At 52.1% G+C, this 26,027-nt stretch overlaps 3 protein-coding genes across 7 annotated transcripts in view; all 3 read right to left on the bottom strand.

The window, feature by feature from the left end:
- Positions 1-81: 81 nt before the first annotated feature.
- Positions 82-2,374, bottom strand: AQP10 (aquaporin 10). The gene is made up of 6 exons (XM_030965164.1): positions 1,947-2,374; positions 1,162-1,288; positions 929-1,066; positions 724-842; positions 435-652; positions 82-364 (listed from the first exon to the last, which is right to left on the bottom strand). The coding sequence occupies exons 1-6, from the start codon at positions 2,049-2,051 to the stop codon at positions 82-84; spliced, it is 990 nt and encodes a 329-aa protein (XP_030821024.1). The 5' UTR covers positions 2,052-2,374.
- A 291-nt stretch (positions 2,375-2,665) lies between these two features.
- Positions 2,666-4,479, bottom strand: HAX1 (HCLS1 associated protein X-1). Of its 2 annotated transcripts, none has more exons than XM_030965247.1 (8): positions 4,357-4,479; positions 4,003-4,214; positions 3,780-3,922; positions 3,609-3,654; positions 3,375-3,490; positions 3,130-3,280; positions 2,901-3,056; positions 2,666-2,812 (listed from the first exon to the last, which is right to left on the bottom strand). In XM_030965247.1, the coding sequence occupies exons 1-7, from the start codon at positions 4,407-4,409 to the stop codon at positions 2,941-2,943; spliced, it is 837 nt and encodes a 278-aa protein (XP_030821107.1). In that variant the 5' UTR covers positions 4,410-4,479; the 3' UTR covers positions 2,666-2,812; positions 2,901-2,940. The 2 variants fall into 2 exon arrangements, with proteins under 2 accessions (XP_030821107.1, XP_030821108.1); XM_030965248.1 differs by having other exon boundaries at positions 2,674-2,812; positions 2,901-2,971.
- A 1,302-nt stretch (positions 4,480-5,781) lies between these two features.
- The window catches only part of UBAP2L (ubiquitin associated protein 2 like), a 29,949-nt gene continuing 9,703 nt past the window's right edge, over positions 5,782-26,027 (bottom strand). Inside the window, exons 8-28 of one of the 4 annotated variants that reach the window (XM_030965242.1) lie at positions 25,455-25,564; positions 23,869-23,943; positions 20,605-20,657; positions 19,092-19,177; positions 18,479-18,650; positions 17,421-17,622; positions 15,893-16,170; positions 15,250-15,422; positions 14,364-14,553; positions 13,732-13,786; positions 13,120-13,294; positions 12,855-12,927; positions 12,024-12,219; positions 11,829-11,917; positions 11,184-11,237; positions 10,516-10,597; positions 9,179-9,396; positions 8,990-9,095; positions 7,831-7,898; positions 7,340-7,537; positions 5,782-6,392 (exon numbers count right to left, since the gene is read on the bottom strand). In XM_030965242.1, the coding sequence (XP_030821102.1) occupies positions 6,297-6,392; positions 7,340-7,537; positions 7,831-7,898; positions 8,990-9,095; positions 9,179-9,396; positions 10,516-10,597; positions 11,184-11,237; positions 11,829-11,917; positions 12,024-12,219; positions 12,855-12,927; positions 13,120-13,294; positions 13,732-13,786; positions 14,364-14,553; positions 15,250-15,422; positions 15,893-16,170; positions 17,421-17,622; positions 18,479-18,650; positions 19,092-19,177; positions 20,605-20,657; positions 23,869-23,943; positions 25,455-25,564 (2,749 nt within the window). In that variant the 3' untranslated portion in view covers positions 5,782-6,296. The remainder of the gene's footprint in view (positions 6,393-7,339; positions 7,538-7,830; positions 7,899-8,989; positions 9,096-9,178; positions 9,397-10,515; positions 10,598-11,183; positions 11,238-11,828; positions 11,918-12,023; positions 12,220-12,854; positions 12,928-13,119; positions 13,295-13,731; positions 13,787-14,363; positions 14,554-15,249; positions 15,423-15,892; positions 16,171-17,420; positions 17,623-18,478; positions 18,651-19,091; positions 19,178-20,604; positions 20,658-23,868; positions 23,944-25,454; positions 25,565-26,027) is intronic. The other 3 variants (XM_030965243.1, XM_030965244.1, XM_030965246.1) reach the window with 3 other exon arrangements.

The raw sequence follows: 26,027 nt of genomic DNA, 5'->3' as shown, positions 1-26,027 counted from the left end.
CAGCCAGGCCTGGCTGGCCTTCCTCCGCATCCCTGCACCTCCATGTCCATAGACAAGACACCCCGTGCTCTCAGGACTCTTTTAATGGTGTGATAGCAACTGTGGGGGAGACTGTGCTGCTGGGCTGTGTGGTGGGGGATACCCGGCAGGCTCTGTCTCCCCAGAGTCCCTTTCCTTGGGTGACCTCCCAATGTCTGCGCTGCTGATGGCGGTGTTGACCAGAACGATGGAGCCCTGCTCTGCCAGGACTTCGCTCTTCTCCTCCGGGTAGTGGAAAGCCACGAAGAGCAGGTACAGGTACGTGCCCACGGCGGCCCCCAGCAGCGGTGCCACCAGTGGCACCCACCACCAACCATTGCCCCTGCTGAAGATGGGACAGGGTAGGGTTGGCATCATCCCTGCCACCCCCACCTCACCCCCTTCCCTCTACCCACCTGAAGACCTCTGGGCCCCAACCTGCCAGATAGGTGAAGAGCCGGGGCCCGATGTCCCGTGCAGGGTTCAGGGGGCAGCCACAGTTGGCCCCCATGGAACACTCGATGGAGAGCACCAAGAGAGCCACAACCACTGGTTCCAGGCCCTTGGGGACAGGCTTGTTGCGGGGGTCCATGAGGCCCATGACAACAATTATCAGCACACCTGTGCCGATCACCTGCAAGGACAGCACAGCAGCTCAGCACCGCGGGGACTGAGGGGGCTGGGGGAGCTGACAGTGGCACCCACCTGGTCCAAGAAGCCGTTGCCAATAGACACAAAGTCAGCAGGGTAAGTGGCAAAGATGGAGGCAGTTTCCTGGGGGCCAGTGACAGTAAGGGTCCCATTGCTATGGTGCCAGATGGCATCTGGGGGCAGAGGCAGAGCATGTACATAAACCTGGCCTCCCCAGCATCACCATGGAGTTCCCTTGTCCTGTGCTGCTCCCCCATACCATAGTAGAGGATGTAAACAGCTCCAGCAGATATGAAAGATCCCAAGGTCTGCACAACCACAAAGATGGGAAACTTCCACCAGGGGAACTGCTCTGTCAGGCACATGGCTAAGGAGAACGCTGGGTTCATGTGAGCCCCTGCAATGGAGTAGGGAGAAAGGCTGGCAGTGGAGGGTCCTGGGGGATTCAGAGCCAGGGGACAGCAAGAGCTGGGACCCCTTCCTCTGTCTCACCAGAGATTCCCCCTGCTGTGTAGATGCCTGCCATGACACCCAGGGCACCTCCCAGGTAGCTGGTGATGAGATTCCCCTTGGTCTCAAAGAAGGCAATCTTCTGTGCAGCACTGGCCAGGGTGATTGTCTGGAGAAGAGGGAGCCCCACCTCAGCCCTGGTGGCCTCGTGCTGAGACCCTCCCAGCACTGATACTGCAGGGCACCAAGGTGAGGGCTATGCTGGTGCTGCCCCCCTGGTTTTACTCCCCAATACTTGGACACCAGACAGGGACTGGCAGGGAGGTGGTTACTACCCTCACTTGTGGTTTTGATGGCAAAGTAACCAAATTATACCAATTAAATAAATTGTTGGGGAAGAGGTGCCACAACATAGTCCAGGGACACCATTTGCCATCATGGGATGTAGCCCAAAGGCTAAGAACAGCACCAGAGCCCCAACCTTTGCCTGCTCTGAGGCAGGAGGTATCAAGGCACACACACTACCCAGCACCACACCCTGATTGCACCGGAGCCATGGCACAGGGTGGACCATGCTGTGGGAACAGGGTCCAAGGGGGAGGACAGGCCGTGCCGAGTTGCACATTTGAGTGTGGCGCAGCCCCAAACCCTTCCAACCCCAAGGGGCAAGCAGCAGAGCCCCAGGGACCCCTGGCACCTGCCACCACGACACCATCAGCCCTGTCACAGTCCCCAGGGACCCCTGGCACCTGTCACCACGACACCATCAGCCCTGTCACACACACATGGCACCCCCCAGCCCCAAGCCAGCCGCGTGCCCTGCTTACCATCATCACGAAGGTGGCCAGCACCTCAGCCAGGCACTCCCTCAGCAGCTGGTTCCGGATGCGGAGCAGCCGCTGGGCTCTTGTCAAGAAAGAAATGGTGCCCATGGTGCCAGCTGGGCAGAGGCAGCAGTGGCAGTGCTGGCGGCGGTGAGAGTGGTGTAGATGTCTAATTTGCAGCAGGTTTTATGAGCCCCACAGCCAGGTGGGTGATTATGTGCAGACTTTAAACCAATCACGGCTGCACCACGGGAGACGCCTGGCAGCGACCAGAGTCCTGTGTGTGGCCGGCGACACCGTGTGACAATGATGCACCCCAGCAGGGCAAGGCCAGGTAGGAACACCCTGAGCCCCAAGTGGCCGTGGGGAGCCAAGACCTTGCTCAGGTGAGCAGGCACAGGTATTGCCTGGCCAGGAACCTCCTTTATCCCTGCCCAAGCCACAGATGCAGTCAACACTAATAAAGAGATCCTGGAAAGCTGCAGTCAACACTAATAAAGAGATCCTGGAAAGGCCTCCAGGCTGGGCCAGGCCCTCAAGAGTGGCCCAGGGGAGGCATTAGCACAGTATGGGGCAGGGAAATGGGAGAGGGAGGTAAGAAGGGAACAGTGCAGGCACAGGAGCCTGGCAATCACCTGAACCCCCGAAGCAGCCCCCAGAGTAATTCTGGTGGACAGGGGGAATCTGCCTCCAAACACATGAGATTGCAGTCTGAAGGAGCATGGAAGGTCACCATTTAGCATAAATAGACTTTATTGCTCTGTACACACATACACTTGACCCCCACAGGGCTCCCTGTGGCTGTGCAGCGCTGCAGAAGGTGGACAGCCTCCAGCCCAGGCACCACCTCCCTGCAAGATCTGACCCATCTACAACAAAAACAGGTGGTGAGAAGAGGCTGCTGCCCACTGCCTGCTCTGACAGGCCTGACAAGCCCAGGGTCCCCTCAGCCTGCACCTGTCACACACGTGGGCTGCTCAGTCAGGACTGGACACAGCTACCAGCTCGAGAACCAGCGTCGGAGGAAGCTGCCCAGCACAGATGAGGGGCCCAGGTTGGCAGCAGGAAGCTCTTCCTGCTGTGGCCACGTGCCAGCAAACTGTGCCAGCTCCCCTGCGAGGGCAGAGAGAACTCCCTCAGTGGGGCTGCCATCCACTGTCTGTGCCCTCCCCAGAGCTCCACTCACGGTCATCCATGTTGAGCACCTCCTCGCGGTAGTCCTTGCTCTGCCCGTGCTCCCTGGTGGTGCTGATGAAGGCCTGGTCCCCTCTCCGCCTCGTCACCGTGGTCTCCCGGCGGCCCTGGCTGTCCTGCACGGTGCGGCGCTCCTCCACCCCCTGCGCACAGCACCGAGCCCTGAGAGACCCCCAAACCACGGGGACAGTGTCCCCAGGCCTCCCCCAGCCCTGCTGCACCCGCAGGAACACTCACCCCGTCAGGGAGAGTCACTGTGGTGACAGAGACGCTCTGGAAGTAAGAGTGGGACCTGGGCTCGTTGGGTCTCAGGATGGTGCCCAGCCCAGCGGAGGAGACCTGGGAGTCCAGGTCTGGGGGGAGAGGGAAGGTGGTGGCCGCAGCGCGGGGACACGCCCCGGAGGCTGTGGCAGCACAGGCGGCTGGAGCAGGGAGGGCAGAGGCCCCTCAGCCCCTGCTCCCAGCACCCACCTTGGTCTTCCTTGAGGCCGGGAGGAGCCCGGGGAGCATCTTCCAGCTGCAAGACAAAGGCACGCACCGCTGACGGCAGTGATGGGAAGCAAAGCACAACACTGGGGCAGCACCGCACCGGCACAGAGCCGGCTGCCGCTGCGGGAGGCAGAGCCCAGACCCCTCACCCACCCCTAAGAAGGGTCTCCATGGCCGGGCCAGATCGCCGGAGCTCTCCGGGGCCGCGCTGGCCAGGGGACTCTCCGGCTGCTTCAGCATCGAGTCCCGCAGCGCTCGCCTTGCGCTGCCTTCCCCGGGGCCGGGCAGGGCGGGCTCTGGGCAGCACAAAGGCGTCGGTCAGGCCGAGGGGCTCTGAGCAGCCCTCAGTGTCTCGCTCAGCCCTTCCCGTACCCACCGAAAGGCTGCTGGGGCTCGGCCCAGAACCCCCCCAGGACGCCAAGGAGCTCGCCCATGTCCCGGAAGAGCTCCTCGAAGGCACCGCGGGAGGAGCCAGGGCTGAATCCGAAACCGAAGTCCTGGGGGGGCTGCGACATGGACGGGCCGCCATCGTCCTCCTCATCCTCCTCCTCGTCCCACGCCGCGCCGCCGAACAGCGGGTCCCGGGGTCTGCGGGACGGCGGCAGTGAGAGACCGGACAGCCCGGAGCAAACGGGGGAGGGCCGGGGCCGGTGCGGCAACGGGCGGTTGACAGAGGGGCAGGTGCGGGCGAGGCGGGGGGCACCCGGGGGACGGGCGGGGTCCCGGTCACCTGCACCGTCCCGGGAAGCCGAAGAAGCCGCGGAACACGTCGTAGAAGCTCATCGCGCTCCGGGTCCCGCTGGGTCCCGCTACCCCGTCCCGTCAGGGTCGCGCTGCCGCCAAACGCCGCGGCCGTAAAGCGCCGCCGGCTGTCGCGAGGCGCTGCGGCTGCGCGGCCGGCCCGTGTCCTCCCGGGCCCCGAGAGCCGCACGGGCCGGAACCGCCCCGGTGTGACCGGCCTGGGCCCCGAGAGCCGCACGGGCCGGAACCGCCCCGGTGTGACCGGCCTGGGCCCCGAGAGCCGCACGGGCCGGAACCGTCCCGGTGTGACCGGCCTGGGCCCCGAGAGCCGCACGGGCCGGAACCGCCCCGGTGTGACCGGCCTGGGCCCCGAGAGCCGCACGGGCCGGAACCGCCCCGGTGTGACTGACCCAGACCCCTGAGAGCCGCCCCGGTGTGACCGGCCCAGCCCCGCGCGCCCCGCTGTTCGCCGAGCCACCCCGGGCAGTGCCCGGGCCCCGTGGGGGCGGTGCGGGCTGGCGGGGTCCTGGGCTCCGGTAGCGGCGTCCGCGCTCCCCCAGCCGAGCTCCGGAGCCCAGCCCGGCCCCGCCGCTCCCCCTCAGCCCTACGCGGCCCCGGAGGGCTCCAGCTGTGCCCCGGCCCCTTACCGGCAGCGAGGGGAAGCTCGGCGGGCACTGCAGGACCGAGCACTGCTGCCCGTGTCTCACTGCCCGCCCCCGTGACTGTGAGAACCCTCCCGGACTGCCCGGTGGGGACGAGGGGCTGGGGAGAGCACCCCTGAACCCCCAAAGGGAGGAGCAGCAGCACCAGAGCAGTGCGGACACAAGGCAGAGAGCAGTAGGAAGCAGAAATGAAGGGTGAGGGTCTCAGAAAAGGGTCTCATTATCCCTGTGCTGGCATCTTGCTGCCCAGCCTTGCAGCTGGGAAAAGGAAAAATCCACAAACAGAGGGGACAAAAACACCAGCAAGAAGCTGGGGAGGGGTGGGGGAAGCGCTGCCCCCACTGCCCAGGAACACCCAACCCCCTGCACCAAAAATAGGGAACGAGGCTGAGAAGGTGGAAAAAATACACACATCACTTTGTGATCTTTATTCTCTTCAGTAAATCCCCGCTTGGGGCTGCAGCTGAAGGGATCAGGTGGAACTGAAAAATACAAGATCTGGACTGCATAGAAAAAAACAAAAATAAAACCCCAAAAAACCAAATCAAACCAAACCCCACAAAACAAAACAGAAAAAAAAAAAAAAAAAAAAAAATCCCCAACCCAAAAGCAGAAGATACTTACAGCGTGCAAGCAGGGCAGGACCTGCACTCTGGGCCCATGAGGATGGAGGGACGCAGATGGAAAACATAAAATACCAGGGGGGACCCCTCGGCAGGGTGGGGGAGAAATGAGAGAACTAGAGGACAGCATGGGGTTTTTGTTTTTATATACAAGACACATTTATCCATTAAATTTAGAACACGGTACAAAAAAAACACTTCAACTAATTAATCTTACAATGCTGCTCATATCAATTACTGGTCTTAATCCTAATAATAAGGGGGTTTGCTGTAGGCGACTCGCAGCTTCCACTCCTTTGGATCTGAGAGATTCTGGGGCAGCTGGATGGGAGAGGGGATAGAAAGGAGTAAAAACCAAAAAAGGCCCCTACGGCAAACGGTTCAGATCTGAATGCGGAGAGAGAGAGAGAGAAAAAAAAAAAAAGGAAAAAAAAAAGAAAAAATACAAATTCTATATTACATACAACAGGAAAGTGGCTGAAGACAGACAACGCAGAGGTGCCTGCGGCCTGCCCTGCGGGGCCCTGCTGGGCTGGGGGCCCGGGCGCTCCCCGCCGCAGGGCTCTCTCCTCCCTGGGGTCCTTCCTCATCATCGGGGGCACTGGGATTCTCTTCCGGAAGCGAGCGGTGCCGAGGGCCCGGCCTCAGTTGGCGCCCCAGCTGTAGCTGTTGTAGGCAGACTTGTTGGCCTGGGATTTCTGGGGGATGGAGCTGCCTTGGCTGCGCTGCCCGGAGCCGCTCTGCGGGAAAGGGCAGAGGAGAGGGTGGTGAGTGCAGGGGAGGCACCCCCAGCCTGCCCCACGGGGTTACACGGGCACGCCTGGGCCCCTGGCCAGGTGCTCTGGGCAGCTGCTGATCCTCCTGGGCCCAGCTCAGCTCCCTGGCACTGGGGCAGCCTCCAGCACCTCGCAGCTGTGCCCCAGCACCCTCCCTCGGCTGCACACCTTGCTCCAGGCCAGCACACACAGGGCTGTGGACAGCAGGGAGAGAGGAGAGGGGAAGGGTCGGTGTGGGTTGTGTCTGCTCGCAGCTCTGTGTGTGTGTGCACATACTGCCTGAGGGCCTCTCTCCTCGCCTTGCAGGGCCATGGGGGAGAAGGAAGGGGCTACGTGATCCTGGGGAGCCTTAGGGGCAGGGGCAGAGCCCACAGCAAGTGCAATGCATTTTCAGAGAGTTCATTACCTGATCTTCCTGCTGGCGTTGGCAGCACAGTATCATCTGCAAATATGGGAGCTGTTGCAGTACCAGGATATGTAAAATAAAGGGACAAACTATGACAATCGAAATCCACGGTTAGACCTGAAAGCTCCTGCAGGGTCGTGGCTGTGGTGAGGAACCCCTTTGGTGCTGGCCTGCAGAGCTGCCCCTCTGAGGATGGGGGAGGTTGGGGTGCCCCGATGTGTCTGCATGAGGGGGCACTACCTGGCCATAGCTGGCGCAGCCCAGCAGCAGGGGGGTTGTGCTGAGTACCCACCCTAGCAGAGCACACCCCAGGCCTTCCTCCTCACCTCATCATCCTCCTACTGGCCCTATGTGTATGTGCAGGTGTGAGCATGTGCCTGTTGCTGCATGTGTCCGCTGCAGAGCATGAGGGAGGGAGGGACAGAAGGACCAGGGAAGTCAAGGGGGAGCATGAGCCCTAGGAGATAGCCCCGCAAGGGGCTGAGGTGCCAGGGGCACTGCTTACCTGCCCATCCTGCTGCAGGTGGTGGTGGAGGATCTGCGAGTGAGGCTGCTGATGCGGGGTCAGGATGTGCATGAAGGGGGTGGGGGGGTACGCCGCCGCCGTGGCGGGGTTGATGGGGCCACCACTGCCCAGAGCTGAAGGCAGGTTGAAAGAGGCTGCTGGGGTTCCAGTGTGAAATCCCTGCTTCTCGAAGGATTGCTGAGGAGGAGATGCCAAAGGCAGAATAAGGGCAGGGAGCCAGGCTGGCAGTGTGCCCCTCCCATCTCTACATGTCACAGGCCCACAGTCAGCCTGTGCTACACAGAACAGATAAGAGTCTCTTCCCATGGCTCTTTCTGGGCTTGGAATTGCTGTCAGCTGGGAAATGTCAAGCATTTCCCTTCTCCCTGGCTGTCTGATCCAAGGGGAAGAGACCTCATTGCCCGGAGAGGCTGTGTCTCAGAGCCTGGCTTCTCCTCCCCCAGCAATGCAGGAAGCACACAGACACTGACCTGAGTTTTGGAGTAGACAGAGCCCGAGATGTCTGGCACGCCTGTATTACTGGATGTCACGGATACACCTGGGGAGAAGGAAGGGACAGGGGGTGTTAGGCAGCAGCCAGTGGGTCAGCATGAGCTGCTTGCTGCTAACACCTGCTGGAGAGCTCCAGTGGTCAGAGATCTGCAGACAGACTGGCATGGGCATGGCCACATGCAAAGCACCCATATACGTTACTTTGCTCTGGACACACACTGTTTCACAATGCCTCCAGAAACCAGCTGAAGGGCTGGCTGCCACCCAGAGAAACACATGGGAAACAGCAGGTCTGAGGAGAGCTGGAGAACACAATGGACAGACAGGGAAACAAACCCACAGCTTGTGGCACAGCAACAAGAACAGCCCAAAAGCTCCTCCAGTGTAAAACCAGCAATTGCATGTAAAGGTAACTCAGCTGTAGGCTGGGATGGCTGGTGCAGTGACTGACAACACAAGCCCCATGGGGTGTTGCCTGTCCATAAAAAAGGGTGGCCCAGAGGACACCTCAGCCATCATTTAATGCCTGGAAAAAGTGCTGAAATGCAAGCAGTTTGAAGGACTCAGCACCAGGTGACCTGGTACAAAGCTGAAACACCTTCTCGAAGAGAAAATACCATCTTGAAGGGCTCTAATGCAGTGAAAAAAAGAGACAAAAGGAATTTAAAGACTGGAAGAGAGAGCCATATGCAGCCCTGTGTAAGTCAGCCAGACACCAACCAAGTACTAAGACAGGCAGCAGGTTCATGACCTTCCCGCATCTTTGAATCAAGGACACTTCCTTAGAAAGTGTCTGCCAAACATTGGTGGGAAACAAGTTCAAATCCAGAACAATTGCTGTTCTGTTAATCACATATAGGCAGATAAAAAACCAACAAACCAAACCACTGAGCAGCTTAAGCTTCTGATAGTAGTCCAAGGGCCCAGACAGCTGATTGTGGGGCACAGAGGAGGGCATGAAGTGATCTGTAACCCCCAAACCTGCCCCAGACCTGGATGCAGAACAATCCTAGGCCTTTCTAAGGATAATCAATCTCCTTGGGAGTGGAATCCCTGGATTTTTTCTCTATTACTGCTGTAAGAGAGCAGTCCCTATCACAGCCAGTAAGATGGAAAGTGCTCTTGTGGGTCTCTTACCAGTGCTGTACCCATGAGAGCCATAGCCACTGGGCTGCTGGAAAGGAGTTGCTGATGCATTGACGCTGACATTCACACCATGCTGCTTGGAAGAGGTAGGAGCAACCTACAGAACAGAGAGGAAGAGAGTGAGAAGAGGCTGTGCCACCCTTCTGCCCAAATCCCACACCCTGACTCTGGGGAACTCACAGGGAACACGGCGGGCCCGTACTGGAAGGTGCTGGGGAGCCCTGGTACCCCTGTGTAGTATGGCAGACTGGTGTAACTGTAGCCAGGAGGCAGCGCCGGGTTCAGGAACGTTTGCTGCGTGGTGTGGTGGGTCTGGGTCTGGCTCTGCTGAGGCTGAGCCAGAGTTGTTGCAGGAGCAGGGGAAGAGGCATCACCACGGCCAAATTTTGTTAAATCACCTGAAATAGAGGAGGTGAGAGTGAAGAACAGATGTTAGTTAGATCCTGGCCCGTTTCCACTCAGCCCAAAGGTGAGCCAGCCTTTTGATAAACAGTGACTTCAGTTACATCCCCCTCCCCCCAAGGACTGTGGTCCTCAGACTTGTGCACACTGATAAGGTGAAGCTATTAATTGCTCCTAGGCCCTAACAGGACTACAGAGGCAAAGGAAAGCCACAGCAGCAAAGCCCACAATCTGGCACTGGATAAACCTGCTAGCAGAGCCTGATGTTAGAGCTGTCCCTCTCCATGCACCACCAGCAGGACTGAACACAACTCAGATCCTTGCCTGGGCTGTGCAGGGCTTGGTTGCAGGGCTGGGGGAAGCTCCCTGTTCTGATCTTGATGAGCACTCGCCTGGCTCATCCATGCAAACACACTCTCCTGTTCAAGGCTCACACAGTTGAAAGGTCATAGAGCTCTGACCTTTCAGCCTCAGCTGGGCAAAAGCACTTCCACACAAAGCAGCTCCTGCCAAAGCTGAGGAGAAGTGGTGCTGGAAAAAGACTGAACCTCCAAGTGCAACAATTCCTAAAGCATATGAAAGCTCAGTCACTGCCCACTGCAGACTGGCAGTGTGTTAACCAAGGTTACCAAGGTCAGTGTGAGGTCATACACCCAAATGGGTGCTTGGCTTGAGTTTGACAGGTCCCAAATTTCTCACCGGCTTTCCCCATGAGACTGTCCCATATAAAAAAAATTAATTTCTCCATATTTTGTATTTTTCTTTCCACTTTTACTGTCAGTGCTTGAGAAGCACTGCTTACCACCTGCCTCACAACCACCTGGAAAGCAGTTCCCCAGTTGTAGGCCTTGAAGAATCTGCCAGCCCTTCCTCACTCTCTGTTCAGCTGCCCCATTAAGTCCTACTTTGCCCACCTCTTCCCAGTATCAGACCTATCAGAACAAAATGCTCAAAGGGAAAGCAAGAATCTAGCTGTGAGAAGCATGCTTCAAACCAAAAGCAGTGCAGGAAGCACAGTGCAGGCGCAGAGGTAGCTGCAGTGAACAAACACAGGACACTGGTAGGAGCAGCACAAACCCTGATGGGATGGGAATCAGAGCAGTCTTTTTCCCTACCAGAGTATGGATTGCTGCTCAGGCTGCCATCTCTTCCAGTCAGTGGTGTGGTGGGTGTAGGGAATGGGATGCTGTAGTAATCCTGATGAATAAAAGCAAAAGAAGGCATTTATCAGCTCTGTCCAAAGTGCAAAGCAGTATATTTGGGAGAGAGGAATTTCTGTACTGCAGCTGCAAGATATGTCTGAGAATTGCAGTCCAACCAGCCACATCAGGCTGATCATAACCTACAGCAGCCCCAGGTTTTTGTAGCATGTACCATCCCCCTCATCTGGCTATAAGAAGAACCAGATAAGGTCTACTGGTATGCAGCTCTTAAACTGGCTGGACTTTCCCCCCCTCTTCACAATAAAATGGACAGGTCCTGTTGCTAAATAAAGCCCATTCTCATCAGGTATTTAGTCACTGGCTCTGTCATGGATCAGAGGTGAATATCTAATAGCCCTGCTGTTGGAACTTGTGCTCCTTGGCTCCACAAGGAACATTGCTGCATGAGTAACACGTGCAGGCAGCTCCCCACGTGCCAAGGAGCAAATGATTAACTCCTCACTGCTGTCACAGAGGTGCATCCACTCAGCACTCCATTTTGCCAGCTCTTGAGCTGACTTTGTCTCTACCCAAGCAGCACCAAGGGAAGTGGCATGTCCTTGTCATTCTGCAGTACTCACCAATGGGAATCTCGTCTGGAGCATTTGCAAGTCATCATATCCATACACCTGTGGCTAGAAAAAGAGCCAGACATGACATTGGGGACATGGACAACACAAGGATTTTAGATTAAACATTTAGATAAACACGAGAGAAAGCCAGAAGTAGCCAGTGAGCAGCCATCAGGTGCAGGCAGCCAGAGCCCTGACGCAGGCTGATGCTACCAGAAGTTCCTGTGAGTTGCTCAAAGGAAAGTGCTCCAGACCATAAAGCCACTCAACAGTTTTTCTCTGGAAATCATCCCAAAACTGAAGTCTATCCTCACCTTTAGGAGAGGATGTGACACACACCCCTAGACTTTGTGGCTGTTGCTACCCTTGCCCTGAGTGCCCTTTGTCACACCATATTTCTAACACAGCTCTGTGCTTCCACACACTGTGCTCTGCCCAAGGGCTCTTAAAAGGCTGGAGAGGCTTCAAAGAACAGACTCTGCCCTGGGGTGATCACAACACACATTTACCCCCACAGGCATATGGAAATCATGGAAAAAAACAGCAGGTCCAAACTCTGCCTGTCCAAGGCAGTCCTGCTGGGCTATGTCACAGTTTTTAGTGTCCCTCCCTGCTGCAGAGAGGGCTGGGACACCACTGCAAAGTTCCACTCACCGGGTAGGCATGTAGCAACCCTGGAGCCATGATGTATGGATTAGGCAACAACGGTGGGACTCCAGGAGGGAGATTGGGAGGGGCTTTTCCTGAAAGAGGAGGAGAAAGGAAAAGTTCCACAGTGAAGCAAACAGCAGAAGCTCGCTCTCTTAGCCCTCACACCCTTCTCTGGTACAGTAGCAGCCAGGACCGTACCTGATGTGGTTGCAACAGAGCTGCGAGTCGAGGCCGTCACTGTGGAGTTGCTGCTGAGGCTGAGGCCCAGGCTGCTGACACTGCTGAGGCTGGAGGAGACGCTGACAACTGGTGGGGCAGCTGACACCGTGCTGGAGGAGGTGGAGAAAGTACTAGCAGAAGAATGGAGGCTTGCTTCACTCTCCACACTTGTGTGCTAAGGAAGGAAGGGAGGAGAGTCAGGGGATCAGGCAGATGGAACCAAGTGCACAGGTACCACAGGACATTCGCTGTGCTGAACATCATGCACCTCTGTCTGCATCTGGATGTTTCTGCAGTAAGTGTGGCTTAAGTCCAAAGTCCTGACAGCAGCCAATCCCTAATGCTTACAAACCTCTCTCATGGTTCCATCCCAACTCATCTGTCTGAGGAGCAGAGCAGGGCTTGACACCACATTTGCAGCAGGGTGATTTATTCTGCTGCAAAAGCCAATGCCCAGGAACTGTACTGCAAGAACTCCAGCAGTAGAGATGTTTGGTTCCACTGCATCAGCTACCAGTTTGCTCTGACATGTGGCTGTGACTCTGCAGCACCTTCAAGGGCTACTACAGGATCAAAAGAAGGCATTGCTCAGTCAGAAACAGACAGGGTGTCAACAGCCTTGAGCCACAGGTGTGCAGTGTTCTGACATTACCCCCTGTTGTCTCTCTCCACACAACATCCAGACTCCAGCAGGACAGCCAGCAGCCTGGCAGCTCCTGCCACAAGCACAGCCCCAAGGTCAGGCACCCCAGACCCCCCCCAAGCTGAGCAGAAATGGGGCACACAGTGAGAGATCCTACCCAGACTCACCAGAAGGGTTGAAGTTGATGTTCGCCCAGAGGATGTGGATGAGGACAGACTGTTCTGCTGGGTGGGTAATGCACTGACAGGAAGAGAAATAAAACATTGTCACACCAAGGTGAGAGCCAACATCAGTAGCACCATCCCATTTCCCATCTGCTTGGATGGGATGAGTCATCTTAGTCTTCCTCACTGCATGAGACAGACCCTGATGTCTGCTATAGATTCCTGCTTCTAGTTCTGCTTCTTCAGAATCCACCCCTCACTCCCTCACCTGCTGAGCTGGGCAGTGCTTGTACTGGGGAGCTCCTCGCTGTGGCTCAGGCTGCTCAGAGCTGTTGAGTGTTGGCTGGCTGTTGTCAGCAGGGACGATGCAGACACCCCATCGTTGAGAGGGGCAATGCTGGGAGCAGAGGGGGAGTCGGATTTCACTGCAGGGCCCGTAGCACCTGAGAACAAAAGCTTAGGGTTAAGGGCAGCTACTGGCTGAGGGTAACACAAAGGCAAGGATCAGCAAGTGCTCAGCAAGAGGAGCTGGGAGATTTGGGGCTCCCCTCAGTGCTGCCAAACAGTTATACACTTATGATTGTGTTCTATGGCTCACTTTACTCCAACACTACCAGTGGCTCTGCAAAGAGCTTCAAGACCTACAGAGAAGTGCCTTCCACACACAAAGCAGAGTAAGTTATTGTCATAGGTGAACCTTCAAGGATCTCAAGCTGAATGTTTTGAGGCAAAAAAGTAATCTGAATGGCAGCAATTAGTCCAGCAAGGACTTGCTATTAGCACGTCCTTAGGACTTGCTATTAGATAAAACTTCTCATTCAAAGCAGAGAACAGGAGCACAAGAGATACAGAACATCCACTGTACTGGCAAGACTCTTACCTTCAACAGCCTGTGTGGTTTGTAATGGCGTGGGTTGTACAGAACTGAAACCATTCTGAAGAAGAAGAGAAAAAAGAAGTACTGGGCATTATTGCCATGGATTTCCAGAGGCAGAGCTAGTGTCACCTCTCTCTCACACTCCCTTGCACAGTTACGAAAATGTTCTGCTACCAGCATGTGTCACCAGACTGTGTTTGGGTCAGTCCCAAGGTCCAGCCCCATGCCAGCGTGGTGCCCAAGTGTATATGGGAGAAATCAGTGCAAGAAGTTTCTCTGCTGCTGGTAGTTAGACTGCTTCAACACTCTCAATCCAAGTTCATTAGCCAAACCTGACATTACTGAGCTGGTGTGCAGCATACAAGAACCAAATCCGTAACATAAAACAAAATTCTTTGTCTGCATGCCCCTCTAGCAGGGTACATGACACAACACATGCCCTGCAATCACCTTGACTGCTGTTAACCCCAGTGGTCCAGGCACAAAACACAGCAGCCACAAGAGAGCTCTCATCAGAGCCCACGAGCCACACAGTGAGGCTGAAGGATCACAGAACCCTTTGATTCAGCTTTCCCCAAGACACTTCACATGTGAGGCTCACTCAGCACAATGGGTGAGCAAAGCTGTTCTCTTACCTTAGCCTGGGTCAGATCTTTCTGGGGCGAAGAGGAGATAGAATTTGGGTATCGCCTCGTCTGGGTGGATCTCTGTTCGTACAGTGGTCCCTGAGCACTGTTCTGGGAGGTAAATGTTGCTGTCTGTATTGTGCCACTCTGGTAACCAGACTCCTGGCTTTGATTGGACGAAATTGTGGATGAAGATTCACTACAAAAGAAAAAAAAAAAAAAAAGTGTTCCTCCGTTCCTCCATTTTCCTCTGAAACAGCCCTGCTGTAAGCTGCTGGCCCAGACTGGGCTCTTCACTTCAAATACTCAAGATAAAAAGCCCCAAGCATCAGTATAAATGCACCACATGAAGCAGCCAAGCCAAGAAGCATGCCCAGAGAGCAGGGCTAGCCCAGCCATGGACATCCCGCTGCAGCCTTGCCTCACACACTGCTGTGCCTTAGGCAACGCTTCATGAGCTGCCACCACTCAGGTCCCAGTACTCAAAGCACTGGCCAGTTACTGAGGGTCAGCCCAACAGAAAACAAACACAGTATCACAAATGATGCTCCTACTCCACTGTGTCCCAGTTTGCCAGGCAAAAAGAAGGACAAAGCACTCAGAATCTGCTCAGTAGAGACATGGAGCAGTTGTGCTGGGGATTCCCCATTTGTGTTTTCAACAACACAGTTTAAGGCTAGCAGAAAAACAATTTTCTGTGCAAGTGCCACAGGCCAAAGAGCCACAGAGCTGCCCTATGAGTCTGCTGGCAGCTTGTGCTTTGCTGTTGCATACATTGTCCCCCCTTTGTGACCAAAGCACAGTCAGAAAGGGTCTACTAGTATGCACGACAACTCAAGTCCACAGGACCAACTCTCAAAGCTTCCTCCTTGGATTAAAGGCTCCTGGTGCTCACCTGGCCGAGCTGGTGTAGAGGCTGCTCTGAGACTGGCTAACGGCGGCGCTGGTTGTGGGCGTCGATTCATACTCAGCAAGAACAGGCTCTGAACCAAACTGTAACGCCCCAAACTGCAGGTTTAGCCCTGAGATATCTGAGGAGCCAGGCATTTCCACAGCAAGTGCAGGAATCTGCAAGGGAGGAACAATAGAACGGGTCAATCATTCCCAGGGATTAGCCCAGAGAATGACTTTATTACCCTCGTTTCCCTGCACACAATGGCAGTTATAGGCTTGCAGCCCCTGAATTACACTGTTCAACCCAGGCAGGCACACAACTCCATCACCCCCACAAGCACTCAGTGCTAACTAATAAAGTACTGGAATGAATAATAAAGTACTGGAATGCTCTTCCCAGGGAGGTGGTGGAATCACCACCTCTGGATGTGTTTAAAAAAAGACTGGAGATGGCACTTGGTGCTATAGTCTAGTTGAGGTGTTAGGGCATAGGTTGGACTCGATGATCTTAGAGGTCTCTTCCAACCCTGTGATTCTGTGATTCTAACAAGAGGAAGGCCAAGCCCAGACCTTCCCTGAGCAGCCCAAATGGTTATTTCTGCAGCTCTAACACAACTCAGTTGTCTCCTTCCCCACCACTGCACCTTTGATGTTAACGATGCTTTTTTCTTTTGCTGCTTGAGCTTCTGCTGTGCTGGCTGGGGACTTGAGGACTGGTTGTCCGAGGAGCCTGGAGACATCTGGGGAACTGGATTGGTTTTGCTGGGCAGTGGTGAGGATGGAGGGGCCGGTGTGGTTGTGGAGGCAGTCACCACAGGCTGCTTCTCCTGCATGAACACTTCTATCATGGTTGAAGTTGATGTGAAGCCCTGACGCTTGGTGAAGGGACTATGCACGGAAGAGTCTGTTGGATTCTTGAGATCTATGAGACAAGACAGAGGTGAGTTAGCAGGGTTTAGTTTCCTAAAAAAGAAATCAAATTCTGACACTTAGCAAGAAAAATAAATCCTTTTCCTTTATGTTTCATCCTGAAACTTGTTAGGGAGCAGAAAACTTAAGCATCTCTGCTCCCAGCCTCACACTCTCCCTACCATCAATGCCAAGCCTTTTTAAGGCCTTCTTCCCTCAGTTGCTTCCACCATCCCTACAGGACAAAGCCAGCTTGCATGGCAGAAGTCCTCCATTCTCCAAGAAAAGCTGGGCTCCAGAGTCCCTCGTGTGGAGACACTGCATATCAGTCCTGCAGGCCACTTCCTTCCCATCTCTGTTAACAGTCCTGCATTCCACTGCCTCGCCCTTGAGGTATCTCCAAGCAACATCACTGCTTGGGGCTGCCTACCCTCAGGTCTTTGCACCACCTTCCTCCTCTGACTAAGCCTTTCCACAGTTTATTCAAAATCAACTCCTATTCTCTGTGACTCTCCTCTGAGGTTTCTTGTCTGAGAAGATCAGAAGCTGCCAACACTGACTGTCACTAGGACAGGGCTCAGTTTTTCTTCAGCTTAGATTTGAACCAGAGCCATTTCCCTATAAAAAGCACAAGCTGAAGGAAATGACATGGCACTCAACCACAGCAAAACTCAGCTTCTCATCTGAAAAGAGCCTCTCAATACCTGTTTATTCCCTCATGCCAGCCCAGCAACAGAGTTACTTCTTGGCATTTAACAGCAAATCCCCTTAAAATTCTCTTCAAAGATAAGAGTTCAGCAGAGAGAAGAGACTGACAAGTCTCATATTTGGGAGCTATTCTCCAGAGGTGCTCTTCCAGAACTTTTTCTGGCACAGCTTTACACCAGGAAGTTCTGCACACTCTGAGAGGCTCATGAACATCAGATCCCTGGCCCTAAAACTGTCTGGAATGACAGATTCAACTGTTCCAAGTATAAAAGGAACAGGGAGAGACACACACTATTACATTTTAGTCTCACCCACAGCTCTCTTTAATTTTCCCAGCTAAACTCCATGAAGAGTTTACATTCAATGCAAAACCCATCTGCAGTTTAGAAACCTAAATTCCCACAGCCCTTAGATTTTTGGTGCCCTCACAGCAGTAGTGGGAAGGCTGCTTTCCAACTTGTGAGCACATCCTCAGCTGAATCCCTCCCACAGCTGCTCCCTGCAGTTCTTGGGGAACACATTCCCTCCCCTCTGGGAGCTGCTGCTCCTCCTTACCGTACTGCACCAGAGACGAGGTCTGTGTGGTGGATGCCATGTCCCAGGAAGCAGCAGTGGTGCTCCCAGCAGGCTGGGTGTGCTGAGCTGCCAGCTGAGCCAGTGCCTGGGCTGTCTTGAACTGCTCCAGGAACTGGGACCCTGTGGTACTGCTGCCTTTGGCCTCCCCGACATCTCCAAACCCTTTCCCCAACATGCTCACCTGCAATTTCAGCAAGGAGAAAAAGTCAATGTCTGCCATGGCTTGGAACTGAGCTCAGAGGACAGACACATCTCTGAATATCATCCCAAATGCACTGTACCCTGCTGCTTCTCACTGGGTGCCTCACTCAGCACTCTGGAGCTCCAAATGCACACACTGCTGGCAGGAAGTTTCTTTCCCAGCCTCCACCATGTGTGAGCACAGGTATGCTCATCCTCTGCCCAACCCATGCCATGGTGTGGTGTCACAGGGGGTTACAAAGGAAGTTAACAGACAGGATCTTAAAAAACATACTGAATTATCCTCATGCATTCAGTTGCACTAAAAGAAAAACATCAGGAGATCCTGGCTTCATAGTTAATGTGGTTTTGAAAATCTTTCCTCAACTATCTCACCATTAAGTGAACAATTTTTATTTCTTTTTGCTGAAGTTACACAAAGCAGCATCTGCCCAAGTCTATGCAGATCCCTGACTCTGACTCAATGTCTCCTTCCTTCTCCGGGCAGTGGGTGCCAGCATTCAATCCCACACCAGTCCCCAACCAGTTCTGTTTCTCAAACTGTTGGAATTGCAAGCCCTGGACCAGAAGAGCTTTTCCTTTCCTTTAAGCAGGAATGAAGCATGTGCTGCAAATCTGACAAGGGCAGCAGGGGAGGAATTATCACAATTATTTCAAATTGAGCAATGAACTTCAGGCCACTGCTTTTAAAGCAGACTAGCAAATCATTTCACTCTACCAGCCCCAAGCAGAGAGCATCAGGATTGTATTTCCTATATCACCCAAACAGACACAACAACAGGGGATAACAGCAACCTCAGGCAAACACCCACTGGCAGAGACCAGCACTTCCTTACCATGCTGTGGTGAGAGAAGGAGTTTCCAGAGGCAGGCTGGGATAGAGCACTCTGTTTAGAATTGCTGAACACCAGTGGCTGTGCCAGGGAAGGAGTCTGAGATGACTCCAGGTTTGTTGACTCATTCTCCATAGAAGAGGGTGTCTTTCCTAGCAGGACTGCGAGATCAATTCTGGGTAGACAAAGACCCACTGAGGTTACCAAAGCTCCCACTTCCATGAGAACAGATTCCCCCTTGAACCTCACAGCTTTTACTTTACAAATTGAAGGAATCTGCAGAACGAACTCAAAACTGCCAGCAGCAGCCTCAAAAAGTCAGACTGACCAAGCAAGACCCTGCATGGCCTTTGATTTTAAATAATTTTAAAATTACATTAATTTAACACAGCAAAATGCCCCCAAACCTGAAGAACTAGCAATAGAGCATATACTAATCCTAATCCAGGATTAAGACCCAATAACTCCTAAATCAACTCTTCCATTTAAATCCACTCCACCTCATTCAGAGCTGCTACATTTTGGCTAGCTAGAAAGGTTTAGTTGAAGATGGCAAATTGCTCCAAGACTCATGTGCCACTTTTCCCAGGTAAACAGCATCACCATGGGCTCTCACCTTTGTCCAGCTGTGATTGTCACATTCTCAGCAGGGAGAGGCACTGAAGACACATTGGAGGCCGTGAAGATCTTTGTCTCTGACAGCTGAAGGATAAAGAAGGGAAAAAAAATCCAAAAGTGAGAACAGCACCTCATAACAGTCCCTATGACACAAAGCACATGAATGTTTGAGACAAACAGCTACAGAAAAACTCAAAATTCAAGTGCTTAGACTGAAATTTTTTTAGCATTTGGCTCCCATCAGAATCAGCTTCTATTTAATTTGTCTCTTCTCAGGTAAGTGCACAAATCATCTGCCAGTGGAAAAAAACCTCTTAAATGCTTCTACAAATTTCCCATAGTCCCTAACTCCCCTAGGGCTGCCCTAGGACTCTGGGCTGTTGCTCTGAGTCAATGGCATGCAGCACAGACCTGCAAAAGCCCCAGCACAGTAGGTGCAAGCACTGGTAGCAAAGAGAAACTTCTCATCCATAGATAAGCTTCCAGTGATCTGGGCTCACCTGGATGATCTGACCAACAGATCAGCTATGGAAGGGAAAATAATTGCTCAAAATCTGGCGGAAGTTAGTGATGACCTGGCCTGAAACATGTCTGAACGTGAACAGCTTCTATTCCAGACTGAGGAGCTGCTACAAACTGAACTGCCAGAGTTTAAGAAGTAAATCCAGAACTCCTGGGAGCATCTCACACACACTGAGGGTAAGAAAGGCTCTCAGAAGCTCCCTTCTAGCAGACACCTGACTGAACAAAGAAAAGCTGCTCCTATCTCCAAACACAGCAGCAGTGCTTCCCCCAGGTGGTGCCTGGCAAACACAGGCTTGCTGTGCTTGCCCATTCTGTCAGCTGAGCCAAAATGAGCACACAAAACTAAGAATCACACCAAAATGCCCAACCCTGCTCCCATCTGCAAGAACAGAAGGCCTTCCTTGATTCAGAGAGGGATTGAAGCCCATTTCAGAAGAAACTTATAGACAGGCTTTAAGAGAAGGTGCTAACAATGTCCACTCTCCCCTGAAGGAGACAAGGTAGAGAACACAAGGTGGTGAGACACACCAAAGAACATGCCAGAAGGTAAAGTCAAGAGCTTCTTTTCCATTCAAATCACAAGGACCAGCAGAGGCACATGATGTGCATGAAACCGTGAAACTGCTGCTGGTGTGATCAAAAGCAAAACTTCCCCAACTGCCACACCACCAGAGCAGTGGAGCAAGAGTCCTGTGTGGAGTCAGGCCAGTTTTTGGAAGAATTCCACCTTGCAGTTACAGGAAATGAGAGGACCAGCCTCAATGCCCCAGGAGATCTCCTCCAGTCTTGGGCCATTATGACAAGCTCTAGAACATATATCCTGCAGAAGATGCAACAATTATTTATTCATCAGAGCTCCTGGGGCTGGGGTTCTGTCCACAGTTTGGGGAGGATGGGCTTTGAGCTCCCCTGGCAGCTCTGTGTGTACAGACAGAACAGCAGCCTGCTGGCAGATGCACAGAGGAGATGGTTCAGAAAATACCTACATCTTCATTCCAGTCCTCCGTGCCCCATTCTTCTGTCGCTGCCCTCCACGCACCTGTAAGGACAACAACAGGTACAGAAGTTATGCATGCATCAAAGCTCTATGTCCAACAGCTGGGGGAGCACTGGGGAGCTTTGCAGGCAGCCAGGAGGATTTCTATTTGCCAATCAGACAAGTTAAAGAACTCAACCTCAACCCAGGCTTTATGGTCAAGATGGGATCCCCTCTGCCTTGCTGGTGTAGGCTGGGATGAAAAAGAGACTGCCAGGCTGGCAGACAGGGCAACAGACATCTTCCCAACACCCAAAAGGGAAGCTGAGCTCTGCAAGGAAGCCCCAGCATCGTCCCCAGCCTCCTTGTGCCATTTTCCTGGCTCCCCTTGTACTGCAGTAGCTGTAGGTTTGTGCAAGCAGTGTTACCCCAGCAGCTCCTCCCTCGTGGCCTTCCTGCCAGCTCTGGCACAGGATTTCACCATCCAGGCAAACCTCAAGTTTCTATAAAACTTAAGGAAAACTGAGCCATTCCCACAGTTCATCTGCCACCCCACAAAAAATTAAAAAAAAGTTTGAAACCTCAGCGCTCCAGAACCTCCTGTGCTCAGGCAAATGGGATTCAGAAAAGAAAATGTATGGGACTAAGCAATTCCTGCATTTTCTGTGACCAGGTTGAGAGATATGCTCAAAGTGTGCAGCTTGAAGCACCAGGAAGAAAAGCAGGAAACCTCAGCTGCAATCCAACACAGCACAATTTAGGTGAGCAAAAATTTACCAGAAAATAAAGAGTTTTGCCTGGCTGCATCTTCAACTTGTTCCAATCCTTGCTTCCATCACAGTTTAATCACTGTACTTTGAATATTATGCGCCAGTTTCAGATTCTATTTAACAAGTAAAATTTGGTTTGGGAAGAGAACAGGAGCTTTCACATCCCCAAAAACCTCAGAGCATAAAGCCAGTCCCATTTTGTACAGCTTGCTTTCAGTTCACACAAACCAGATCAAGAAAATCTGAGAGCACCAGCAGGATTAATCCTGAAGACACTTAGTGGATGGAACAAGCTGGTCTCAGCCCTTTTACAGCATAAAACAAAGCATGTGGAGAAGGAGAACATTCTGAGCTCTTCTGCAGGACACAGATCTCCCCATACAGAACTTCACTTGTGTATTTAAACAACCACTTGTCTGGACTTGGGGGATCCAGTGCATGAAGTGTCAGTGAATTATTCTTTTTTCATTGCTTTTTTTGTCTTGTTTGATGAATTGAGCCAATTCAAGAAGTCTCCCAGGATTTACTGTTTTATATATTCAAGTTTGAAATACTGATATTAATACAACAATACTTTCCAGAGTGCCAGAAGTTTTAAGGCACACTGCCCCTTCCTCCACAGCCAGAACCATCAACACATTCAATGCAAAACCCATCTGCAGTTTAGAAACCTAAATTCCCACACTCCTTAGATTTTTGGTGCCCTCACCAGCAGTGGGAAGGCTGCTTTCCAAATTTTCATGGATCAGAAAAGTCATTCTAGCCCAAGGCTGACCCAGGAGGTGAAGTGGGAGCTGGATGTACCTGCAGCTGGCCCAGAGAGCAGGAAGACAGGAGAGCTGCCCCAAGAGTTTGTGCATGCAGGAACATAGCATGGGGCTCTTAAGTCTTGTTTGATTGGGGAAAATAAGAAAAGAAAAGCAGCACTAAAAGCAGAAGGAAACCCTGCAGATGAAGGACAGCCATTGACAGGGCTTTCCCCAAGCCCTGTCAAGTTTACTCCTCAAATACCAGACACTGACTCAGCATGGCTCGAGGGGCACATGGAGAATCAAAGACCTGTGATGTGTTCACCAGGAACACTCCAGAAAGCTCCCAACTAGCACAGCATGGGAAGCTTTTTTAAAGAAACCAACGGTATCACTCTCCATCAAACTCTTCCGAAGGGGAGAGCTGCAACACAAGCAATACCCTGAGCCTTCTAACATTTCAGAAGGGTGGTGAACAGCAAGCCTTCCTCTCTGCTTTCAGAAAGCCCTTCAAAAAGCTGCTGGTCTTTAAGCTCCTCAAACCAAGAAAAAGAGGAAAAAATAAAATTAAGCCAACAACATGTGCAAATATGAATGTGGTGAAGGAAAAAAAAAATCCCATTTTGTGTCTCCAAGTTTTCTAAATCACCCCCCCAAATCCACTCTCTCTTCATTTTAAACAGGGAGATACCCAGCCTGCTCCTCCCACAGCCCAGCAGGCAGGAATGGATCCAGGCTTGTCACCCTGCACTAGGAAGGCAACACACCCAAAGGCCCCCACGCTGCACCTCGAAGGAATGCTAATCCAAACAAAGCCAAAGGGCAGCAAAATCACAATGGCAGTGCTGGAGCAGATGGCCTTGTGCTGCCTGGGGAAGTTAAAGATTAACCCAAAATGCTCCAACACAGCAGCAGCTCTCCATGTGTCTGCCTGCTTTCAGGCCCTGCACGAGAGACTCCTCAGCCTCAACACTTCTCCTCCTGCCCTGACTTTCAAGAGGAAAGTGGCAAATTCTTCTGGAAGGTCCCTTAGCCTCAACTTCAAAACCTCAGGTTAGATGGAGGAGACAAACAAGATGTTGGCCTGATTATGGACACAATGGAATTCTGTAGATGTGAGCAAACTGCATCCCCTCCTGGCTGTCTCGTGGCTTCCTAAGGATAATATTTGAGCAGGAAATCAAGTGGCAGGCACAGAGCAGCTTTGCCATCAAGCACCCCTCCAAAGCCACCATCATCTTCAACTGCAGGGAGGTGAAGAGGAGCAGCCAGGCAGGCTGAGCATGCCAGAGCAGCCTTTGGGCCCTGCTCACCCAGCAGCAGCCAAAAGCAGAGGCAAAGCACAGAGAGAGCTCAGCCAGAGCAGCTGCCCTGGCAGCAGGGCTGTGACCCTGAGCAGGAACAGCAGGGAGGACAAAGGAATGGCACAGGGACACCAGCAAGTCACAGTTTTGGGCATGAGAGACACAGGGAGTATGACTGAGCTGCCTCACACCTCCTGCCCTCTGGCACCAGAGCTGCTCTGGGCATCCAGAAGCAATGGCTGAAGTTAAAATTTGCATAATCCACAGGAATTACTGTTAGCTTCTCCCAGTTTACATTCAAAGTGTCAACGTTAGTAAAAGCACAGTCAGAACAAAGTCAAATATTAATTTAAATGAACAAATTAAGAGAGAGAAGAATGACATATCCACAGATATTTCAGATTTTTTAAAAAAAGCTATAAAGTAAAGGTATCCGGGGCAGTTAGTGCACCTGGATGTATCGTACCAGGAGCAGTGTCAAATTTTCGGGGATAATTTGACCCCTCACCCCCAATGAAATCAAGTCCTGAAACAAAAAAAAAAAGAAAAGAAAGACAACCAGTGAAATTTTGACTTAAAGTGTAGGTGAGTTTCATTGGCCCCATGTACACCAGTCACATTGTACCTGTGGATATTATTAATTTAAAGAGATGCCTGTGGCTACTAAATTGCAAACAAAACAACCACACACAACACAGGTGACCAGTGGTGTTGCACAATAAACTTTATAGCTGTGTTGTAGTACTAGAGCAAATCTGAGTTGTCAGAAAAATCTTCAGTTCTCCCACTAACCACACTCTAACCCACTTCATTCCACAATTCCAACAAAACACCAACACAGGGAAATGAAAACCATTCAAACAGAAGCCTGTTCCCACTAGACAGTTAAATTTCCAGCACAGAGAGCTCTGTCCACTCCCTCTGGTATTTAAAACCCCTCCTCAGCTGCCAAGAAGATGATCACTCTGTCTGCTGGTGTTTCATAAAAACACCCTCCTTCCACAATAGCTGTTTTCTGAAGAAAAAAAATAAACAAAACCCATGAAAACACAAAGGAACCACCCCCTTCCCCTGACACCAACAGTATGCAGTAAAAGGTATCCCAGATAATGGGACTTTAATTCTCTCTTTCCAAACCTATCCATTTTTCAGGAAAACAAAGAAGTATGGAAGGGGTCTAAAGCATCATTAACACAGGTGTGGATGCTTCTTATACCCAAGACATGGTATTTACTTAAATACTCAGTGATTGTAGAAAATTAGTTTGACTTTGCAGTGGTGCCAGATTGCTCCTTAAAAAAGACAACAAAACTACCAATGAGCCCTGCCCTCCTCTCCCCTACCCCCCAAAGAAAAGGCTATTTACAGTCAAGGACTGTGACTGTCCCATTCTCACACTGCAAAATCTGAGCTCACCTGTGTCTCAATATTGTGCATACATGAAACAAAACCCAGAGCACCAATTTTCCAATGCAGGAGAATGTGCAGAGGGCAGCTGGGTGCTCAGAATCACCCAGCAAACACATTTGCTTCAAACAGGGAAGGAAGCAGAATTACTTTCAGCTTGTTTCTGTAACAAAATCCTATCCCCACCATGGTTTGAGCAAGATGACCATGAAAGAATGAATGCTCTCAGTACCAAAATGAAGAGCAATACATCCTACTCCAAGTAATTCTCTGGAGGATGCACCAAACACTTGGAGATCTTGGATCTGCTTATCACACTACAGTTTATAAAAAACACCTTTCCAAGCAGTAGCATGGTTTCTACAGGAAAATAAACAGAGGTGAGTGTTCCTGTGCCTATGTCAGGCAACAGCACCCACAAGCTCACCCCAGAGCAATCACCCAGCTCCGTTTCTAATGTGCAAAGGGTGCAAAGTACCAGGGTCACCGAAATCCATCTCTGAACCAACAACCTGTTCTTCCATCCCTGAGCCTAAACCTGCCTAGAATGTCCTCAGTGCAACTGGATGGAGGCAAACCCCACTCACACTGTCAACACAAGGCAGCACAAGCTCATGGGAAGGCTCTTACTTGTGCCATCGTCCGGCTCGAAGCTGCCGGTGTTGTTCCACGTGTTGTTGCTGTTCCCGTAGTTCTCATCCGTGCTGGCCGGCTCGGCATAGTCAGCTGGGTTGAAAGTTCTGCAAGAAACAAGAGGATGGAAATGGTCACTCTGCCAAAGTGTTTTGAAAGCAATTGATTTTATTCAGACTATAACATGTATCACAAGGCAGCTCTCTCAGCAGAGAGGTGCTTCAGCTACACCAGACATCTCAAGTTTAAGTTATTGTGATGCAGCTTGGGCCTTATTAACAACAAAAAACAAACCCTTCTCCCCCCCAAAAAAACAAAATAATCCCCCCAAACAAACAAAACAAAAAAAACAACAAACAAACAAAAAACCCACACCAAAAAAACTCCTCAAGAAAAAATCAAAACACCAAAAAACCCCAAAACAAAAAAAAAACCCAAAACCCCAAAAACCCCCAAAAAAACCCCAAAACCCAAAACAAAAAAAAACCCAAAAACCCCCAAAAAACCCCCAAAACCCCCAAAAAACCCCCAAAACCCCCAACAAAACAAAAAACCCCAACAACACAAAAA

Source organism: Camarhynchus parvulus, chromosome 25 (assembly GCF_901933205.1).
Source record: "Camarhynchus parvulus chromosome 25, STF_HiC, whole genome shotgun sequence".
NCBI classification, from domain to species: Eukaryota; Metazoa; Chordata; class Aves; order Passeriformes; family Thraupidae; genus Camarhynchus; species Camarhynchus parvulus.
The sequence above is the reverse complement of the archived record's forward strand: the minus strand, read 5'-3'. Positions and strand labels throughout refer to the sequence as shown.